This window comes from Ptychodera flava, chromosome 12 (genome assembly GCF_041260155.1).
Source record: "Ptychodera flava strain L36383 chromosome 12, AS_Pfla_20210202, whole genome shotgun sequence".
NCBI lineage: Eukaryota > Metazoa > Hemichordata > Enteropneusta > Ptychoderidae > Ptychodera > Ptychodera flava.
Window position 1 is genome coordinate 4,520,530 of NC_091939.1, and position 23,047 is coordinate 4,543,576.

The window sequence follows — 23,047 nt, forward strand, 5'->3', positions numbered from 1 at the left end:
TGAACCATTGGCAAATCAGACAACCTTATCCGGCGAAGTCCACGACATGCGTTTCCTTCGTTTCGCTACAATCAAAGGTACGTTATAATTTCACAATAATAAATGAGATTTTCCCGATAATCTTCCCCGATCACGGCATAATTATCTCTCAAATTTGATTCACTGGGACCAGATGGTTGCTTTGATCCCCGACATGCAGTATCTCAAAGAAGGCTATCGCCCAAACAAGATTAAAAATCACTCAAATGTAATATTCTCGTGTCTTGAATGAATCCATAAATAGTATTTATTTGATTGACAATAACGGGAGGAAATATACATTTGGATATCCTCTTGCGCGGGTTGTCCTTTCGCAAGATAAAAAACAGACGCGTGCTTTCAGAAATGTACAAAAAGGACTATGAATAGGACAACTGGAGTTAAAGCGTCAACATCTCTCTTCTCATGACCCCTTGTAATAATGGCCGCCGTCAAAGCTGGGGTAACAATTTGAAATGTGGAGCAAGTTTGGCTGCTGGCAGCCGTTCGTAGTTCACCCAAGAATGCGCCCCATGGTAGAACTTCAGCAACATTGATAGTTCAGCCATTATCGAAATTCATACACGTTGACGACGGGCATTTACCAAGGGTCAGAGGTTAATGGTCAATGTTTGACACTAAATAGCGGACAAACAATATAAAGCACTGATCAATGACGTTAATGAAACGGTACACAACTACACTAAGAACAAGCTTGAGTGAATAGGGAAGCGGGTGCATATAAATAAACATTGTGAAAAAGTCATATTGTCGACAAACGCACGTAATGTACACAGGCGTCGAAAGGAAAAAAACACATTCAGAAGTTTCCAGTTTCCTTTTCTCGACATTTCATATAACCTTTCGCTGGAACTTATTGTTTTTTGTCACAATGAGTAAGCGAAATCGAATGTTAAGAGATTTCATACAGAGTCCGTAGTGAATATAGAAATTGGAAGAAAAAGCACTGAGGTCCACTTGTTTCTGGTGGGATATCATTTGAAAAATTGCCGACGATGAGGAGCGAATGAAAAACACGCTCTACCCTGTATGTCCAACATGTCGAGACAGATTGCATACAAAGACACATATTAAAAGAAAACGAACTGGCAAAAAAAAATCGGAGGAGTAGACCCCCGTTGTCAAGCTGTGCGGGATGGTCGCACGAGAAAGCGTACACAAACGGTGATACTGCGCAACAACAAGGAGTTACATGCGTCCCTAGTACGAGCTCAAAACTTCTGAGGAATAAAAAAACTTCAATAAAAGAAGATCAACACATTTCTTTCAACACGGTAATGGCAGCATTAACGCTATGGAGAAACCGTCCGATAAATATAAACAGTCTGCAAAACAAGACATAATCTGCGAAACTTCATGTCGAGTCGAAGACACTAACCTCAGTGAAAAAGTATCACGTGACCACAATTGTATACAACCGACCACTCAACATTGTTGATTTGTACCGGGATGAAGTCACATGACTTCAAATGACAGGGACTCAGGCCCTACCCTACATCAAAATACTAGTCATAAATTTCCTACAATTCTATATAAACACTACATCAGAATTGTACATTTCGAAAAAAAACACTAACATATCCTTAGTCGTCGCCTCTTCTTTTTTACACAATTTGATTTTTGCTTTCTTTTCAAAAGTGCGTTATTAGAAAATGATATGCTTTCTCTCTCTGTGTGTTGCGATAAAAACATATTGATAAAAAGATATGTGATAGTCTTTACTCAATGTTTTTTTTCAAAGTGACCTTTGAGGTTAGAGATATTTTTCTCTGACTACGGTCTGGTATGTATGAGTTGATGACGTCACTGCCTGTGAGTTGTCCAAATCCCCTTCCACGTGTTTTTTTATTTCTCTCACTTTGATTTATATCTATTTATATACGAGAAAAGACCCAATCGAATCCTGTGAATCGAATTTCTCATTATGACCAACTATAATGTGATTTTACGATTAAAATTGGCATAAAAGTGGCTACGATGTAATCCCCTGATTTCGACAATGTGTTATATATCAGGATAAAATCCTGCCAAAAATATACAATTTGAGGGGACCCCCTAATAATTTCAGAGCAGGCGGGTAGTGTGTTCTTCCAGAACTCTTGGTGAAAATACTCCGTTATCTTCATTTTAAGAATCGTCCCGAGAGTTCCTCGTTCATGGCGACCTACTACATACTGTAGCAGTGTTGTTCTATGTGAAATGCAGCGTATATTACACTGTAATATTTCTTCAGTTTTCTGCTTTGTCCCTCACCCCGATTCATATTCTACTGCAGTCAATAGTTGAACTGCATCGTCACACAGCCCACTCGTCGGACGACGGTGCCGTCTTGCCCCGGGGCAGAGACACCGTCTGACTTTGCCGTCCAAGCTCCCAACACACGGTGTCCATCTCGCACGCGCACTGGTTCTTGCACGATGCCTGTACAACATCGATCATTTTATGTAGTAGTCTTGCCCGGTGAAGCTTGGCAGTTCTCTGACAGTCAAAACCTCCATTTCCACGGTGATATCACCCGATTCTTTGTCGTTAGGGAAGCGGGTGATGTGTGTCAGATGAAAGCTCAAGAAACGACGGTTAAATGAGCACCCGGGTGTGAAAAATTAATAGTTTGTACAAATTCATAATTATCGATCTCCTGAATAGCTCTCTGTGTTGACTTCGTCCTAATGTCACCAGACGGCTGCTTCGCTCATGTCTGGAGGTGGGTGTGACAATGAGTTGAATCCTGGACCCCCTGCCATCGAACGGGGCGGCAAGAAACGATCGCCATTGAAACCTTCGTTTACGTGCATGGTCATGTGATCGGGACTGGGCGAGCCCATGTCCTTCGGATGAAGGTAGGCGTCAGGTGGCAGTCCGCCAATGTTCGGCTGTTGGTGTTGCAGGGCCTGTTCCATGTTTGGCAGCGGAGCGTGTCCTGCCTGCGACGCGGGGATGAACGGCATATCTCCCTGCTGTCCGTCTGGCGTGGGCTGCTGTCCTGGGAATATATCGTAATATCCCTGGGTGCCGAAGTTATCAGCGGGCGCACCATACTCTGCAAGCAAAAAAGAGGAAAAAGATGGGGCAAAGTTAGTCTAATGCAGAATTAGATGTCAGTTTTAGTTACGACGTGCATTTGGAAATCCCTCAATACTGATTAGACACACGACCAAAGTCGCCAAAACTATTAACTCCTGACTGGTACGGCTGGAAACTCTGCGAGTTCAATTTTATCGCTGGCGGAGTTCGCTCGACCAGATTTAGAACATAACCGTCTTAATTTTAAGGCCAAAAAAATCCGCGGCCTGAATGAGTTAGCTCCTCGCTAGGCGGTGTTTCAATGAGGACTTAGTGCATAAATCATGCCAAATACGGCAAAGTTGCAACAGAGCGAAAAATCCGGCTAAATACAAACAGAAAGCGCACTGCGAAATTGAAATTTCCTTCTTGTTCTATAATCTGTTATTATGAAATTTCAAAATCCCCGGTAAATAATTCTCATATAACGTCACACATGCACTCATTCTTATCATTATTTCCTGGTATTGGTTTTCCTCTCTCTCTTTCTTCTTCCCACTGAAAATCCTCCCCTTTAGTACAAACGATTTCTCTCTTTGAGGTTGCCGGATTGATTATATCACGGATTTTTGCTCCGGCCTTGGAGTGACACAGATAAAACATGAATACGTTGAATGGGATGGGTCGCGTTTTCAACACGCCCCTGAATGAAGTAAAACTGTTTGAATTGTCGAGGACTGCAGATGATTTCCAGTGGGTCGCCATCTTGCAACAAACAAAAAATCAACGGCAATTTCTCGCTCGGATATTTACCAGTTCTCTTTACGAGAGCGAACCTTTGTAATGAGCTACCGGTCTCGTATTAATACGACAAAACATAACTAAAAACATTAAACGACTTGAAAAACACAATAAAATACAAATAATATCATTCTTTGGGCTTTGATATAAATTCCCTAATATTGAAAGATATTACGAAGTGGATACTCGGGCATGAAAAACACATTATCATATCACAGAGTACGTTTTGAATTCTTTTCGCTATGTACTTCGCCAAGCGATACACAGGGTAGCTCGCCAAAAACCGTAACTAATTTTCTTTTTATCCTCCGCTACATGGCGATCATGTTGGCGTGCAGTGAAAAGCATGCTCGGTGTACAATCGATCGTGCAAATGAAGTGAGGGGGTTATTCTGATCTAGACGGGATCAACGTTTTGATGAGCTCATATGAAAGGCGTTATGTGTTCGCGTCAATGGATGGAATTAGAGTCTCTCTCTCTCTCTCTCTCTCTCTCTCTCTCTCTCTCTCTCTCTCTCTCTCTCTCTCTCTCTCTCTCTCTCTCTCTCTCTCTCTCTCTCTCTCTCTCTCTCTCTCTCTCTCTCTCTCTCTCTCTCTCTCTCTCGTTCTCAGAATCGTACACTCATAACGTTGTAGATGGTTTTAACAATTGCTCAAGTATTTATCTTTACACATGATGACCCAATATTTATATACTTGTACAAAAAGAATTTCCGACAGTTGTACACGTTAAAACCTGTAAATTAGCACACACTTGCCGATACTGTTTACGTTATAACGTAATTGATTGATAACGTGTGCTAAAGTGACACAGCAGCTGTCCGTGAGCATTGATTTTTCATTCTTGTTATTATTATTCTTATTAGACAAGACAGTTATGCCGCTCGTAATCCTGAAACACGCTGATCGAGTGGTTGACAAACGTAGCTTAAGCTAAACATACGGAAAAGCACGTTAAGAAATAATTTGCCACATTTCTGGAAACTACGCAAGCGGCCCGTGACTGGTACCAAAATGTACTGACGCTAGTTAACACGGCCTCAATCGAGGTGTATCGTGAAAAATTTAGCAAAATATTACATTATAAAACAATGGACTTAATTCAGTTTTGTCTTTTGCGTTCTTTTTATTTAAAAGCTGCAAATCTCAACGTGCGGAAAAAAACAATCATAATTTATTGTCACAGTGTTGCTCACGATTAACAACACTATGTGATGTCATTGTCGATTTTGACAATCAAGACACCAGAAAACACAAAAACAGCGATTTTAACCCTGGTGGTACATACAAAGATTTCAGAAATTCTCGGGTGAGCTACTCCAAAACCTGTAGCTCAATAAAACGAAGTTCTTCCTGAATGCGTTGACGTTAATGGCGCCCCCATGAGTTAAACTCTTCCCAGTGTTTCTGTACTGACGTTTGTTGACGCGGCCTCTATCGAGGTGTGTGATTTTATTGCTATCGTGAAAAAATTTCAAAGCAAAGTGCTTTATTATAAAAACGATGAACTTACTCAATTGTTGTCTTTTGCGTTCTCTTTTATTTACATCAATACTAGGCATACAGATTCGTTTAATATGGCCGACATGTTTCTATTTTACTATTTTTTTTTATTTTTAAGCATCAATCTTGCTTGTCTTACCGCGCACAGAAGTGAGTACAGGAGAAGGTTGGGTCTTTCCCGTCTTTAGGGACTCGTCAAAGTGTGAAAACATCTCGCAGCGAGATGGGCAAGGCTCGCTCGGGAGACATCCATCAAATCGAAATCTCTGCTGGCAGAGCTTGACAGTTTACAAGAACAGGGTGCGACGGCTCACTCCTCGCCCAGTTCATCTCAAATTCTGTGTCAAGGGTCAACACACCTGTCGGCACTTTTCGCACTGCGTCTGCGCAGTGATGAGCCAAGGAGGCGACGATGTGTGAAAGCGGTCGTCTCTGTATTTTGCACGTTTCTGTCACCGCGAACAGAACGCGTGGCCCTTTCCATTTGTACATTCCTGCCTGATTGACCTCTTAGTGACTGCGACTGTCGTACGGCAAAGTGACGAGAAATGTTGGGCGCGTTAAATCTCAAAAAAGTACGCCTGTAGAGCGCGGGTTTACGCAAAGGGGCTAAGATTGTCCCGCAGACGTAATCGCAATTGCCCTCACCAGCACCACCAAAAGGATAATTCCAGATACAATGCAGGGTTAGTCCGGCAAAAAAATGATTGATACACTAGATAAATTACGGTAAATGTTGTCGTTAATAATTGATTATGATATCGTTGCCGAATATAGCACAAGGCGTTCTTCTATGTTTTAGCGATCGATCTCGGACAAGGTGGTTCAGGACTCTTAGAACATCAAATATTTTAAATCAGAATCGACGGACCGCATCACTAAAAATACACCTCCACGATTAATATTGCTCTTAGAAAAAAATTTAGTCGATATGCGAAATGATGTTAAGACTCTGTCAGGATTTTACTTATATTACCACTATCCTAAATTTCAGTCCAGAAATATTTAGACCAACGTCCTATGTTGAATTCGCAAGGCCACTAGCCATGCACACGGTCTTGCTGCATCACGGATGGTGCAAAACTCTATTGTGGAAGTTTGTGACGTAGTGAAGGCACGGAGCATTGTTGGATTTCATCTCCTATCTCCGTTTATCTTTTCCGCCAACACAACGACACAAAACACGGTGCAGAATCACTCAGAAAGGTACATGCGTTATCGCTCTCGCAGGGGGCAAAAATACGGCAGCAGATGTTACACAGAAAAAGCCCCGCAATTACTAAAATAAACATTTGGAATGCGTTGTAAGGCTCGTTGTTGCACAAATTGGTGATCAATTTCAAAACAAAGGCCGCCACTTCGACAAGAGACAAATAGCAGATAAAATGTGCTAATACTCACTTGTCAAAAGGACTTTAAAAATTAAAGGGAAAAATATCAACGCGTCTGAGCATTATCTGAAGTTACTGTCTCAACGCTGAATAGATTCGACTTTGCAACAGACGCTCTAAACTAACAGTGGTCAAATACTCAACAAAGAGCTAACAAACAGCCGGGGTTTTTTACGTTCAAAACTTCAAATTCTATTAATCACTCAATCTCGTGATCGCCGCGTTGGTGTCACAATCTACCTACCATGGCATTCCATCAGCTTAGAAGACACTGGAAAGTGTAGCTCCTAACACGTATGCGACTGAAAATCAGACCGTCTTCTTCGATGGCCTTCAAGCTTCGAGGCGGACGCAGTCAGCATGCTTTGGGATCCAAGCGAACCGCATGGCCAAACTGACGAGGTGCCGTGTGAACACAGAATCTAACTTTCGGTTTGTGGTTTGTAATTCAACGAGACATTTGACCCCATTTTGGGGGTTATCTAAATAAACACAGCGGCGATTGATCGAACTCGGACAATTTTGATACGCTTTGCATATGCAAGTAGGGGGACATTGTGATTGACGGGATTAGAACCTTTTCTGGGCATTTTCGCAATTTGTTTATCATCTTCCATTCATACTTTAAATCAAATGTAAACAGTTACTTGTTCCTATCTACCTTAGTTATTTTACATGTTCCATTTTACATGTTTTTTCTTGACAAGATTTTTTTCAAGATTTTTTCAATTTAAACGTGTATTAATTTCGAGGTTTTTTACAACCGTAAGAGCATCTGGGATGTCAATTTCCACTGTATTGTTATGCATATGGCAATGAAATACATTATTAATTATTGATATAATTTGTCATGTGTGACTATCGGAGTATGGACAACGATCTGATGCCTTCCGCCTGACGCTGGGATGTGTTGAATCTACAAGTGTAAAGAAGCCGTCAGAAAGTGTTTTCTCGCTTGTTGGCTTGATTATTATGAAGTGTCTTTCGCATGCCGCCGAAAGCCTTTGGAGGACTCCAGGCGATGACCGTCGGCTGTGCAGAAAGACACTCGCCCTGGCTTTGAAGGCTTAAGCCTAAATTGAGAAACGATGAATGGTCGGTGAACGAGTTGAATACGCAATAACCATGGATGTCCAACACGACCAAAGTCAAGAGAATCCGCCAGCCTTTTTTTCGATTTTCTGACTTTCATCAAGGCGTTGTCTGGTAGATTAAGGGCTTGCGTCAACTGAGCTTCAGCAAGCATGCGGTTTCTTTTCTAGGCCACAAGTTCCAATCGATTATCAATACAGCGGCAATATCTTCCCGACATGCGTTGGGAAACGGCACTCACGGGAGAAATGTGTTTGCTTTTCCTTTCGAGGTGCTGTAGTAGACAACGTTTAGGTTTTTTAGAGTATTTTAGGAGAAAAGATGAAATTGTAATATCAGTTGAGTACGTTCTCAAAACATCTGTAAGCTTTTAAATTCGCCTAATTACGTATTCGTTCATCAAATCATTCATTTATCCATCCATCCATTCATTCATTCGTCCATCTTATTCATTCATTCATTCATTCTTTCTTTCTTTCGTTGCGAATCATCTCGCCAAATCACTAATTCATTTCACTCAGTACGTGTTAGTAGCGCCCACTGTCCGTCAATCGGACAGATCGGTCACCATTACGATCGGATGGCGTCTGTAAAATTTCACCTGCCTGGCCAAAAGCTACCTATCCCGAGCAAGCGGACAGGTGTTTATTCCATACTCTGCCTGCTATGCTCCGGCCCCGAACAATCAACATATCAGTCAACGGATGTCCATCGTTGGGTTTGTGGTCACAGTAAATTCTCTTCTCGAACGTATGAGAGGTGTGACTGAGCGATATCAGAACACTCATCAAACGTATTTTGTTTATTTGTTTTGGGGTTCTTTTTTAGTGATTTTGGTCCAATATCAGTAGAATGGGGTCATTTTTGCTTGAATGGGTAGGAAAATTATCGTATCACGAGAACTAATCACCATCGTCGCTCGTGCGAGACGCGGCGATGATCAGGCGTCCTGTGAGTCCCTCTGTCGGCGTTCCGACGTGCTGACCCTGAATCTGTGACCAGAACAGCATAACTATCGTACGAATCAGAGAACCGACCACACATCGTATCAAACACACACCTGTGTATTCCTATTCAGCTAATGTTTAAGTATAAACCATCTCGTTTCTCTACAGTTCCGCCGCAATACCGTAAATGGGTGACAGAAACACTGCAGAAGGGCCGGCTCAAAAAAACAAACCAATGGTGTAGAACGACCTAATGGCGATTTCATTGTGTTTGGACCGCCTACATGCTTCACTTCGGAACTTTATGGTGCGAGGAAGCGAGTTGCTTAGACTAACTAGTTCTACGACTCGACTTGTTTCTCGATAGATAAGACTTACTTCGCCCCAAAATGATCATCCGATCTTTGAATCATCTAAGACGTTCGACTCACTTACAATCGGATTGAAGGCCAACCCGACAACAGCTGTCAACTATTTTTTAACATTTTTCGTACCGACATTGCTGTCATGCCTGGTGAATGAATAGCCGATAGTTTTCCCGCTGAAGAAAAAATAAAATAACATCAACAAAAAGGCTTTAAAAAACACGGATATGAGATCATCGGACTTGAAAATATCTTGCACTTGAGCAAGCTATTGCAGATGGCATTCATTATCATAAATCTGGCCTAAGCGTGGTCACTAAGATAAGTTGCGGAAGGACCGTCATTTTTGCACTGTTATATTTCTTACGTTTTCATTAGGGTAATTCTGCCATAGAGGAAAATGATTCACCTAAACAATGGACAACGATATTTCATATTTGGCCAGATAGTAACAATCCACACCCGTACTTGCTAAAAAAAAACAGAACCCGCGGCCAGAACGGACTTGGAAACTCCACAAAGACGATCCCATAACAATGATGAAGCTATGTTTCTCAAGAGCCGCTAGGCATTCATTGGTTGTATTCTAATTCTGAAATCAGAGTTCTAACACCTCTTCTACCGCAAAAGAAAGGCGATGGCCTAAATTACTGTTTTGTAAATTTTTGTCACGCTGCATAATTCATGACGTTGACAGCGAAAAGAAGATGGCGATGGTTGGAGTACGAGTCGCGGTCCCTTTGCAAGAATAATGACTCTATTACATTGCACGACGAACCAAAAACACAAAAGAAAATCACACTTAACTCGACTCAAACATAATTAATGAAGTATTATTAACTTAACATGGTAATAGGTCTTTTACGTTTCTGGTCAATCTTCTACAATCTCTGTTATCGACTGTAACCTACTTAATTATTTTTTTAATTTTCGCAAATCTACTGCCATCAATGAAAAGGACAAAAGTGTATGCACACACACACACACATATATATATATATATATATATATATATATATATATATATATATATATATATATATATATATATATATATATATATATAACCGAAGACAACGCCAAGTGAGCTGAGAAAATAAGTTTCACTTTATTGCTCAATATCGAGTACGTAACGAACTACAGAAAACTGGCGCGTGCGCAAAACCTATCGAGATTACCAGTGTTTTGGTAATGGCACACTGATACACAACAAGATGGCCGATCTTTTAAACTATCGACTTCGACTGTTAACAAGAATAGAAACACAAACGCTTTATGTGAACAAGATGACGGAAAAATTCTAACAATGAAAGAACGTGAGAAGTAATAGTAGTTTCACTGCATCACAGTGCAATATTGCTGTGTTTGAGCAGTGCTCGAAAGCAGGGCCACTGACAAAGGCGGGCTTGCGGAAGAACGTATTGTGACGCCAATACGTCGTATGTCGCATGATCCGCTGCATGTAAGACGGTTTTCACGGTAAACTGGATAAAGAAAATCACGGTGACAATGGCCAGGCGGTCTTTGAAAAGGTGGGAACCGAGCGACTGAGTGAGCCGGCTCGATTTAACTCGAGATTGGCAGATCATGCACAGGGGGCAGAGAAAGGCAAGAGAGAGGGCCAGGGAACTGAGCTGAGCTTATGTTGTGGACTTTCAGCATGATAAGACTCAATGATCATCTATGAATATTCATTGCATAGACCTGCCGAGCCAGAGAAAAAGATGACGGGTGAGTGGAAGAGTGTTCAGCTGGGGCGTCCTCGTGAAACTAAGATGCAATCAGAGATAGTATCCGCCCGATGGCACGGACAGCTCTTGGCGGGCAACCGTAGGAATTAAAGTCGTGACAATTGAATGAGAGGGGTTAAAAATCTATTTTAGGGTAATTTTTCACAGTAGAAGTGACATCGCCAAACACCCCCATATGGAAAAAATTTAAAACTAGGTGGAACTAGCTGGTATCACACGTATTATACGCTGTGAATGAATGCAAAGGCATAGGTTTTCGCTTCAACCAACCACTTCACGACACGGCTGCCATTGTCCGGATCCCAAACAAAACAAATCAACAAGAAAAGTGACTGCGATCATCATATAGAGCAAACAACGGCTGGGAAGGCTCGCCAAAGCTCCGGTACAATCGGCTTTGAAAACGACTCAAGTATCTGAAAGGAGGGTTCTTCTGGGCTGAATATAAGCCCTGGCCAAAGCAAACAGGTCCCTTTGTCTCGGTGCAGTGAAAGGGAATCGTAGATTCAGTCATTGAAGGCGGCTTAAGTCCTCCTTGAAGAAGAAAAGAATAAGAAAAAAGAGAGACGCCGACCCTATCGAATTAATGGTATTAAGGGATAGTGGTAGCAAGCGCTAAGGACTTTGCGCGGCCATTGTGACAGTCAAACAGAACTTCTTACGAGACAGAGAATCGTTTACACCGAAAGAAAAAACAGTAAACGATTTTATAGATGGTTAGAAAGAGATTGCCATATAGACTTAACTTGCTGTTGAATTTTACATTTTGATTGTTTATGCAGAATCTCTGCAAGGGGCAGATTATGCATGGAGCGAGGACAGCGGATGAACATTTTTACCACCATACGGTGCGATCAATAACGTGACAGTCGGATTGTAAGATACACCTCTATGTGGGGACTGTTTTCAAACGTTAGCGGGCAGCGATTTCAGGAGCGACAGCGCAGGTGCCCCTCACATTCTCCCGTGCGGGCGGGCGGGCGGACACTACCAGTTGTCAGGGCGACTCGATTGGAACGCAGGACGGCAGCGCCAGAGACGACAGCGTGCACGCACGCCTTCAACAACCCACACACAGTAACCATCCCCGTCATTGCACGCTTATCCAGGAAAAAGGGAAGCCAGCGTTTTCAAAGCTTGACTCAACAGAAACACATCCTACCACACTTAAGTACTCGTGAGAACATGTAAACACGGAGAAAGGATACTGTTTGTTGTAATCATTTGAGTAGGGGGTTTTCCCGATGTGTTGACAGAATGGTATCCCAGTGAAAGTGGGTTTTGTATCAGTAGAAAGATTTGTTTGCTGATCAAATACTGGGAACGCACGTCTAACATATCAAATTTGCACGATGCTATTGTAATAGTGGACAACATTAAACCTTCAATGAATAAATTATATATATATATATATATATATATATATATATATATAAGTCATATGTTCTTCTCGTAAACAAGTGTTACTGTTCTCATTTAGTTATTTACACCACTCATTGCTATTTCCCAAGCTATTGAAAATTTCACACAGATATAGTGCATGTGAGACATGCATAATTGGTCATGTCTTGGACAACGTATTTTGACACTAACATAGCAACACTTGCAAAGCGATGAAGGTTAGGATTGGAGATTTGTTTTTTGGCTTCAATTTCCATCTTTAACTTCCAATGATTAAATGTGGTCATGAAGGGTGGGTGCTATATTGTATAGGGTCGGGAGGTAATATGTCTGGTTAGGCGCAAACGAGATTTGGGGTAAAAAGCGCTGTGAAGTTCACTGGCGGTAATTGACCAATTTAAGGGGGGCCTATTTTGCAGACAAATTAAGACGAAGTGGTTGCCTTGGTGACTTCTCCATTGAATTATCGCACTAAGCTGGACGGTTGAGAACTAAAAAAAGAAACCGTCTCTGAGACTTGGCCGTCCTTTTTTTTGCCAGACTGGAAAATCTCGGGGTTTGTTTTATATTTTAAGTGGCTCTTACGCAAATGCAGGAATTGGCATGTAAAAAGATAGACATTGCACTTAAAAGCTGAGGGGGATATGCTCACTTCAAAGGGGAACGCCAAATCCAAAAGAAAGGAACGTGAAAAGTTGTGAAACCATGTGGAAAGAGGGAGATACCGCCGCCCCAGAATACCATTGGAACCGTAGTGCGTGTAAGATCAGAGCCGCATTTTAAAGAGATAACGCTTTAAGCAAATGCTATTGAAACAATGACAACAGAAAATGGCTTCCCAAACAAGACTCTGCTGCGATAAGTCCACACTATCACGGCGCATCCCAATAAATGTATGAAGAAGCCTCCGTATTTTTTATTCAGAGGGCCTTAGGCGACTGCTCTCGCTTTCTTTTTTTCTACGGGCTTCCTTTCATAAACGCGGATGTCCGATTTCTGGCGTTATGGAAAGTGTTGCAGGAAAGGGAGTGTCGGTTTCAAGCACCGTATGTCCCTTTCAGTGATCAAAGTGATAAGTCAAGCAAGCCGACAAGCCAGATTAGGTGCAGTAGTCGGGGGATGAATAACTGTTTGTGCACTGCAAAGCGACTGAACTTACAAGTCAACAACCGATTTGCCCGCGGCAATATTTTTCCGTCGACGGTGGACAGCGCTCACCCCGAGTTCCGATGCTATCCCCGCTGCCGTGAGTTCGGCTTAGAACACAACTCAGGAAAACTTGTAGACAGGAAATCACGTAAACTGCACACCCGTAATCGTTGACTGTGTTTAAAAGACAGTCGATTCTTCTGCTGTACTGTGTATGGTTTAACCGTCACAGATCATGCAAGACAAAAATAGTGGCTAAAAGATCACTTTCGCGGCGTTCCATGCGGTTCACGGGTACTCTCTGACCTGTCTATTTTGTTCGAAAATACCAGTACTGTACATAGATTCGTCTGAACAAAGGTTGCACTTTGTTCTGTCCGAACCTTACTACGCCTTCATATATGTTGCTGACACAAAAAAAAATCATTACATACCTCATGAAAACACTGAATTCTATCACGCCGGTGAAGTCTCACAAATAAAATTTCGAACAGGACTATATCTTGTTCTACAAGTGCTTTTTTTATCAACTTCGATCGGTGCCCCAAAGTGAGAAATCCTACAGAGGTGTCGGTGGGGATGCGAGATCGGCGTTAACAGATACGTTCTACACTGAAACACACTAGAGAGAATTTGAAACAAATTTCTGAGCAACTGAAGTTTGCAATAATAACCGCAAAAGGCTTGATATTACAAGGAGGTCGATTTGTCCCCTTGTCAGACCACAGTCTCTATGGGTAGAATATTTTTATCGAGACTTGCATGTCTCGAGCGGTGTCATTCGAACCATAGACCCCAAAATGTTCGAACGGAAAACTCGCTAGTCCATGTGACTCAGTGAACGACACTGATCTCCATTTAATTCTAAAATACAGAGAAGCCACCTGAGAGGGGGGTTATTTGCACGAGGAACCTGATTTGCACAAAGGTTAGCTGGTGCCGTTGTGTTGACAGAGAACGCCAATTTCAGTTGGACATTATAACGCCTGTGCGTAGGGTTGGAACTGGTGCAGATGGGTCTGATGTACACTGAGATGTATGATACTACCAGGAAGATTTATCACATATTCTCTGTTTAGAAAACAAAGTTATAAGCCTGTCACTTTCCAAAAGTGAAAGATAAATCGTTTGTCCTTTAATTCGAATTTTCGGAGTACGGGCAATGCGTATCGCTGGGCTTTTGTCGACAACAGTGGCGTAAGTGTCTCGAGATTTCTCAGAACGATCAAGAGTACCATCTTCAAAATCTTCGCGGCATAAATATCAAATTTTGAAAAAAATCTGGTGTTCATTGTTTACCACCGTTTCGCATTTGGGGGGAAATCATACACGGGGACTAATGGACTTACAAGCCAAATAAGCCGCGTTCTCTCGTAGGAAGGCGCATCGCATAGGTTTTGTCCTCAAGTAGGCTGGTCGATTTCAAAACGGGAGAGGTAGCCATTCGGAACCCATTTTGCAATCAAGTTTGACGCCGCTAGCGAAAACCACAACGGGTAATGATGATGTCAGTTTTGTCTCCGAACGCTTCTTTAAAAAAAATAAAGCCAATCGTTTTACATTAATCCATCTGATGTTGTAGAGCTTCGTCGTTGCCATGGTTACGGGCGCACCTTACGCGGTGCGAAGACTCGGAGCGAGCTTCCCCATCCCTTTCGGGAAATTCGGAGATTGAAGGCAGAGAGAAGGCTCTAAGCCCAAATTACAGACTTGCTGAAAAATGTTGAGTGTGTTGTTTTGAATATTTGCAAGAATCCTTTTTGTTAAAAATCCACATTTCTGGCGGTTGTATGGTCTTCGACTGGGTGAGTTGGGTTGCCTTACAGATAAAAGCAATAAAAACTCTAAAAAATCAATTTCAGGATACAGCTGCAACAGCCTGTCCAGCTGTTTCTATGACAACTCAACAAGAGTGACTTTTGGAGTTCTCCCTCCCGGCATCGTCGTATTTCGTTTCTCTGTTTGACGATATACTTTATTCATTGACCCACCGTTGCTACCAGAGTAATCAATTTGTTTCTAACTTTATTTTCTTTTGGTAAACAAAACAACCAACAGTTAGCATAGTGAATTGATACGACTACCAGCAAAACACCGGAGCACGCCTCGCTGTATTTCATTCTTAGAATGAAATACACCAGTGGTGCTTTTATTGGCCGTCGAAACGCCAACGCTCTCCGCGAAAATTTGAAAGGAGCGAGAGACACCAGCAGGTAAAATATTTTTTACGGTTTCACAAATTTTGAAAAATGAGACATGAACAATAAAAAAGTGCAATGGACAGTGTCTCGCTAGGACTGACTCACTGAACAACTCAAGTATAAAGACGACCGTAGTTAGAATACACCCATCAATCCATATATATATATATATATATATATATATATATATATATATATATATATATATACCATTAGTTGTAACTTATAATGTATTTTCCATTTTTATGTGTTGTTTCTGGAGCACTGTTTCTTGTTCTCATCTCAAAAAAATCCGCCGGAATGTCTTTTGTTCAGGTTTGTGATGTCACATGTAATTGTTGACAACTGATAATTTTAGTCCGGACTAAAATGTCGTTGTCACCAATCAACATTGCAGATTGTATACCACGCGTAGTGTTCCAAAGTGAAATGCGATAATTTGCAGTTCGACATAATATACGGAGGTCTGGAGAAGACAAAAAATGTACGTTTTCTTAAACATAAACGTGTGAAATATAACCAAAGGTTACAACTCCGCACTGTCGTTTTTAATTCGTCATCGGAATGACATCATCCATTTGTTGAGAATCAGCATGGTACTCGTTCAAATTGTTGGTACATGTATTTATACGTCATTCAAGGTTTGTGTCTAAACCGTTTACATAAACCGGTATTTTTTCATCTGTTGATTAGATCTGCCCAAATCAGCAGACTCGTTGAATGCATGCTAGAGAAGGCTGGTTTTTATTCACCGCGCATAGTTTTACACGGCAAAATATTCGCCTGCAAAGTCCATCTGGCAAAGCCATGATCAATTTTGGAGATACGCTCATACATGTCTCTCTGGGGTATCTCGATCATCGCGGAATATTTTCATTACATTTTACTCCGCGGGGGTGTTTTGATCATACACATATTGCTTGGAAGCTGAATTGGACAATGACACTACAGATGAATGTCGTAAACACAACATTTCGGTCGTAAGAGCATCGTCGTTTACTGTGGTACTGTTTCCGTGATAGGCCCGAGTCGCACTGGGGATAAACGGAGTGTGCGCGAACTGGGTTGAATATCATTGTCAATCATTGTCAGATATTGTAATTTCTTGAAATAGACGGTACAATTTGAAGATGAGTTTCTTCTTTCTTACGAAGCAGCCTCTTTGAATCACGACATCGTACCAGATACGGCGCTAACCTGCATTGTTCTATTCAGTTGAGATATTATCCAATCTTTTGACCAATGCTACGCTCACAAAGCTCATGCACATACAACAGCTTTTCCACAATCAATGAATGAGTGGATGGACTTTGTAGACCTTTCACAATTGCCCTTTACTGAGGTCAACCAAAGTTTACGCAACCTCGCAAAATCAACCGCTCAAACTGAACAAAAGTTACGATTTAATAGCTGCGACGGCACCTAGGAATGCAAAAATAACATTACCGCACTAGACCATTCATTGATTCGAATCTGTGCAGTCACAGGTTATACTATATAATTGGCATACTCAATTCGCGTTTTTTTGATCCTGTGTATGAACTTTTTTGTATTGGCATTTGCAAAAGATCACTCGACATACGCAAAAGTGGAAGCCTTTTTGAACGTCGGTTGACTCTTAATTGATTTTTAAAGAAAATGTTGTATAAGTATAATCACCTGGTGAGTAATTAAAGCCCGGGTTACCCATCATATCAGAGGCGTTTTCAATGTCGTAGGGTCCACCTATGGCCGTTCGGAGCGCCCGCATCCTGCGAGGATTCCGAAAGAAATGGTGTCGCCTTGCTCCTAGCGCACTGAGCTGCTTCATACGCCGCTCTTTCGACCTCCGGTTCTGGAACCATACCTGAAAACCAAGAATGTATAGATGTTACATTTTTACCTTGTTACAGGGACAGCGTTGTAATGTGTAGTGTCACGTTTCGTGATGCGCTGCTCAAAGCATAGATCGAATGACAAGTGTGTCGGTTATTCAGAACATTTTTGATTGGGCGCAAATATATATATATATATATATATATATATATATATATATATATATATATATATATATATATATATATATATATATATATATATATATACATACATACCACTGAGGAGACACGCACTCGGGCAAGCCGTCATTTTTGACATACATTCACAATCGACAGACATATAGCTATTTTGCTGTACTTTCGATCCATTACGTTTGACGGTTTTTGTTGGTTTTTTGCATGCATCTTGTACATTGCTATCCCCGGCCGACACGCCACCATAACCACCACCACATGCTAGGGGTATAACTTCTGAGAAAGCGGCAACAGTGCGGCTCCCCGACCACACTTGGACAAACGTTTCAGTCGGATTCGAGTCTGACACGCTGTTGGGACTTTTTCGCAGGCAATCAACATTATTGTTTATGTTGCTTCGTATCCCATAATCTGCCAAAATAACTTCCATGGCAGCCCGACATGCACGGATGAAATTCGCATTTCCCCAAATCGGCGGACTAGACAGCGTCAGATTTTTCAAACTGTCCATTATGTCACTCGAAGGAGGGAAACATGAACGCTGTCGTTTTTTGCTGCATCGATGAAAGTGCTATGGCTTTGTTGAAATGTACTTTGTATGTGGTTTAGATCAAAAACACGCTAATGTTGCTACGTATCAAAAGAAACTTCTTTCTTTAAAGGCAACTTTTTTTTCACAAGGACAATAGGATAGATTTCTATAGCAGGGCAATACACCAAACTAGTGCGCTTTTGACAAAAGCGCTTTAAAAGTTAAGGAAGCGAGTGCTATTCTTTGTGGAAACCTGGCAACCGATGTACGTATCTAGGGCGATCGGTGTTGATGGAAGGAAGGTTTTCAGGAATGTGAAGCAATGTGCACGTGTGTGGACATTTTCAGAAATGTTTACATGCTTGGATGTTTTCACCATTTTCCCGGTTAAAATGTTCCTGAGCATTAATAGTGTGTACCAGCCTTCGAGGCTATCCAGGTCACATAGTTGGGTTTGGCAGTCGGTTGTTGCATGGATTCCCCTCCCCCTAACAATTTGAAATTTAGATCGAGCTGAAATGAACGCAAGAAATGCAGGGGCCTGCATTGTTGATTTCTCGTTTCGATGACATAGGCGGGAAGTCATCAACGTTTTGTATATTCTAACGACAGCTCTGGGATGGCAGTAGGCATTAAGGGCGCAATTTACACGTCGATTGAACAGTTGATGTGCACGTTTTGTACCGCTGTCTCCGCACTGCAACACAATGCTCTATCATTCGGACTCGCCCTTTCATCTGCAATTCCCTACAGACTCTTCGCCGCTGTCTCAGCGAAGCAATATTGACGCTTAAAAACGTTGTCTTCTCGAATCGACCATCTTTTTAAGAACCCCTGTCGTGTCTTTTCACTGGAAAGGTGGGAGACGGGTACAAAAAAACGCGACGAGAAACAAATGCATTTCGGACGCCGCTGGAATGGCAAATTGCACATTTTCAAAGACACCAAAGTTTCAAGGGAATCCGAGTCCGTGAAATATGACAGCGTTTAGGAGAAAACAATGGGGCCTGACATGCTCGACGCTCCTGTCACGCCGACACTTATTATGGTCGTGTTTGAAAACGAATCTGTGTCCTTTTCAAGTGATTATTGCATATTCGTGTAAATGTACAATAAACATGACTTAAGTGCTAGATCGATTGCAGTTGTACACATTCATAATACACTTAATCATTACATAATGTACGTTCCCGGTCACGCTAATTGCCAGCCACCTGCACGTTGCACATTTGTGTTAAAATAAAAAACCATAAAAACACAAAATATTCACAAGACATATTTAAATTTCGTGAAAAAAGGGGGAATATTTCATACTTTTCTGTAACGCAGAATACACATGTCACTTTGGTGATAAAACTTGCCCTCTGTTGATACACTTGCTGTGTTTTTCCACGACTATCCGCCACCGAATATATTGATCATGCGTGCGCTTTCTATTGAATTTGAAAATGTACATGAAATGAATGCCCTTTGTGATATTTTCCAAGTTAAGGATTCAGGGTAGCAGAAAACACTTGCCAGCAGTCAGTTTTTTTCGTGCTTTGGATGTCTTTTGTTTCCGGTGCCTCTCAGTTTCTGTTGACAGACGAACATAAAATACAACCCGTTCTCTCTGGCCTTGTCTTCCTTCCCCTCGATAATTCGTTACCATGATTAGTATGTAAACAGCGATCGCTGTGAAAGATACAACCCCCATTTAGCGATTGAAAATTGATTATTTGTCGATTGCAGGGTGAAGAGTGCAACCGACAATGTCTCGTCTGCTGGGAGCGCGGGCAAATAGCTCGTCTTCGAAACCTGTGTCTGACTTTTTGTGTGTTGTGAGGGGAAAGTCGTGTGCAAATTCGAACAGACAGTCGGGCAGCGTTTCCTATAATTTCGTGACTGGCTTTACAATGAAGATCGAAAATCGACGGTATTTAGCGAGTGGTTGTAGAACGAGTGTGGTATTTGGCGATCAGTTGCTTATGAAAAGTCTACCGACTATACGTGAAACGAACTATGAAATTAAAATGAGTCACTGACTGCAAAACTGACACTTCCTTGTCTATTTTCATTGCACGATATTGCTTGAAGAAAACAATATTTCATGAAGTTGGAAACTATATAATTTTAGTTTGCTCAGTATCAATGTGATGTAATTTGATGTTAAGTGTGCCTAAGCGCTGAGTGCGTCGTTGAACTTGCCCTTTACATACACACACATACATACATACATACATACATACATACATACATACATACATACATACATACATATTATATACATGATATATATATATATATATATATATATATATATATATATATATATATATATATATATATATATATATATAACACGTATTATTTGTGGATTGTAATTTGCCAATTCGACCGATTCAAAATTGCCAAACTACATATGTATCTGGTAGAGTGAGCCGAAATTTTCAGCAAAAATCATAAAAATTATTGATGATGTAAATTGGCATTCAAATGTATGTGCAGTCGTTCCCATTTCTGGTTGTTTTCGCAGAAAAGATGCGACAAAATAGACATGAAGGAAGGAAGTAAATAAATAAACAAAAAAACTGCATGCAAGGAGAGAGAGATGTTCACAATGATGCGACATTACTCTAAGCAGTTTAATGATTCCATATAATATTGGTTTTTTTTGTTTTTATGGTTAGTTGTATAATTTTTCATGTTGCTTTAATGCTAGTTTCGTGAAGGATGTCTGAATGATGAATAATGGCGACAGTTAGGTAGAACGACCAGCAATGAAATACTTTTTCTGTCTGTAAACATTCGTATCTTGAAGGATTCGCGATGACTTGTGTCGTAATTGTTTATTATTTAATTTGTTTGTTTATCTATATGTTTGTTTGCATATACAGATCTGTTGGTATTATTTTATTATTATCATATATATATATATATATATATATATATATATATATATATATATATATATATATATATGCACATGTATAAGTAGATACATTACGGGTTTAAAGGGCAATTTCGCTCTAGTGATTATTTTACAATGATATTTTCAACCGTGCATAAAGAATATCCTCATGAATTCAAAAGTCATTTCAGCTTTCTCATAGATGAAATCACGTTGAGTGAAATTGTGTAACGGAGCGTAAAGCCAAAACAAAATTTCAAAACATCTATACATATGCACAACATTGCCAAAGGCGATATTATCTCCGCCACGATTGTTGAACTTGAAATACTGAGCTCCATAAAAAATACAAGTTCGGTGAAATGCGTGTTTACCCGTCTGATCATTTCGCTTGAACAGAGCAAAACTACTCGTATCAGAAACGAAAACTGAGTCACGCTGTAAGCATAATTTTAACACATTTTTCAGATGTAACCACAGCTGTCTGTCAAAACATGGATACTAATTTCTTCTCCTACTTTGAGTTGTAATGCCTTCCCAAGTTGTAAGTGCAGATCAAAACCTCATGGTATTCGCGTTTCGGGCACACCAAAACAAGATCGGCCAAAGAAGAGGATCGTTTCTAACACAGTGTTGTTTAGCAACGCTCCACTCTCTTCTTAAGTTTTCAACCCCGCAACATATCAAAACTCGACAACTCGAAAATCATCTTTGGAAATTACAGATTATTAATTCACGGCGTTGGTTAGATTCAAGTGCCTGGCACTTTCCATAAGAATGTATTCAAGCACTATGATAACTATATGCACACGGCTGTCAGCCGTCGTTGTCGTGTTTTTTTCAACATGCACGTAAGGCCCCTGATGTCAGAAATCGACGAAAATGGCCTTCCGTTTTGTCAAGTCATTGTTCACTGAATGTAGTTGTGACATTAAGAGCACTCCGATTCGTGTACGACGGAAGCCAAGATTGCCACTTAATTGACAAATACTTCATGAGTGGACCATTTCTAGTTTGTTTGCGCTTAATAAATGTAACGAGTCAGAAACCTCCCCAATTTTCTTGTAAATTTGTTCACGCGTTCGCGGACAGTTTACTTCAAATGGTGGAAGCTTTCGGAAATTATTGAAACCCGTCAACATTGTAGTGTCACCCGCAACCGATACAGATCGTGCCGTTTGAAAATGACGTCACTTGTCGTCACGGTCGTTTGTTCACACGCGAGAAGTACTCAGTATGGTTGTTCTCGTAATCTTGCGCGCAGAATTGCCGGAATTGGACGAAAAAACGTACCCGTGACCTCATAATTTTACTTTTCAGTCTCAAATGGCATGTAATATCTTAATAGATGGAATTAAAGGTTGGTGTTAAAGTTGAAACCTAATGTAGGTGTCTTCTACTTGATGAATTGCTGTAATTATAGAAATCGTTCACGTACACATCACCCCCTCACCCTAGCAGACAGATAACCCCTGTAGCGAGTGGAAAACGCGTATTGTTTCTGTGATGGAACTCCCCCAACGAAAGGATTTTCTATCTGCTCTCGGATGAACAGATAGGTGCCTCAGATAGCCAGGAAGTGATAAACATGGCGCCGATATCAGTAAAATGACGCATCATGACAGGTGATCTAAAACTCTCGCTATCTCCGAGATCTCGCTCTTTACCTCGAAAGCTTCCGTGAAACAGTCAAAAGCTCCATATTGGCGATATTGCATCGTGGGGTTTTGATAAAGTTTACTTTTTTACGACCGTAGTGAGCTAGCAAATGGAAGCAATCGACGACAGAGAACGTTGCGTGTTGTCACCGGACAGTATTTACGAGATGCCTGCCGATAAAATATTTCCATGTAGACTTGATGACAGGAGACCCCTAGATTATTTTGCTGTGCATTTTCAAGAAGCAATTTCTCTAAGCTTGCCGAGTAAAGTTCAGTTAAACTCGGTTCTTCTTGGACACACATTGCGGT

General features: G+C 41.0%; 1 protein-coding gene across 2 annotated transcripts in view; it reads right to left on the reverse strand.

Annotated features, from left to right (window-relative positions):
* Positions 1-263: 263 nt before the first annotated feature.
* LOC139144754 (LIM/homeobox protein Lhx5-like) overlaps positions 264-23,047 on the reverse strand; it is a 36,323-nt gene continuing 13,539 nt past the window's right edge. For both annotated transcript variants that reach the window (XM_070715482.1, XM_070715483.1), the window contains exons 4-5: positions 17,303-17,489; positions 264-3,079 (exon numbers count right to left, since the gene is read on the reverse strand). In XM_070715482.1, the coding sequence (XP_070571583.1) occupies positions 2,712-3,079; positions 17,303-17,489 (555 nt within the window). In that variant the 3' untranslated portion in view covers positions 264-2,711. The remainder of the gene's footprint in view (positions 3,080-17,302; positions 17,490-23,047) is intronic.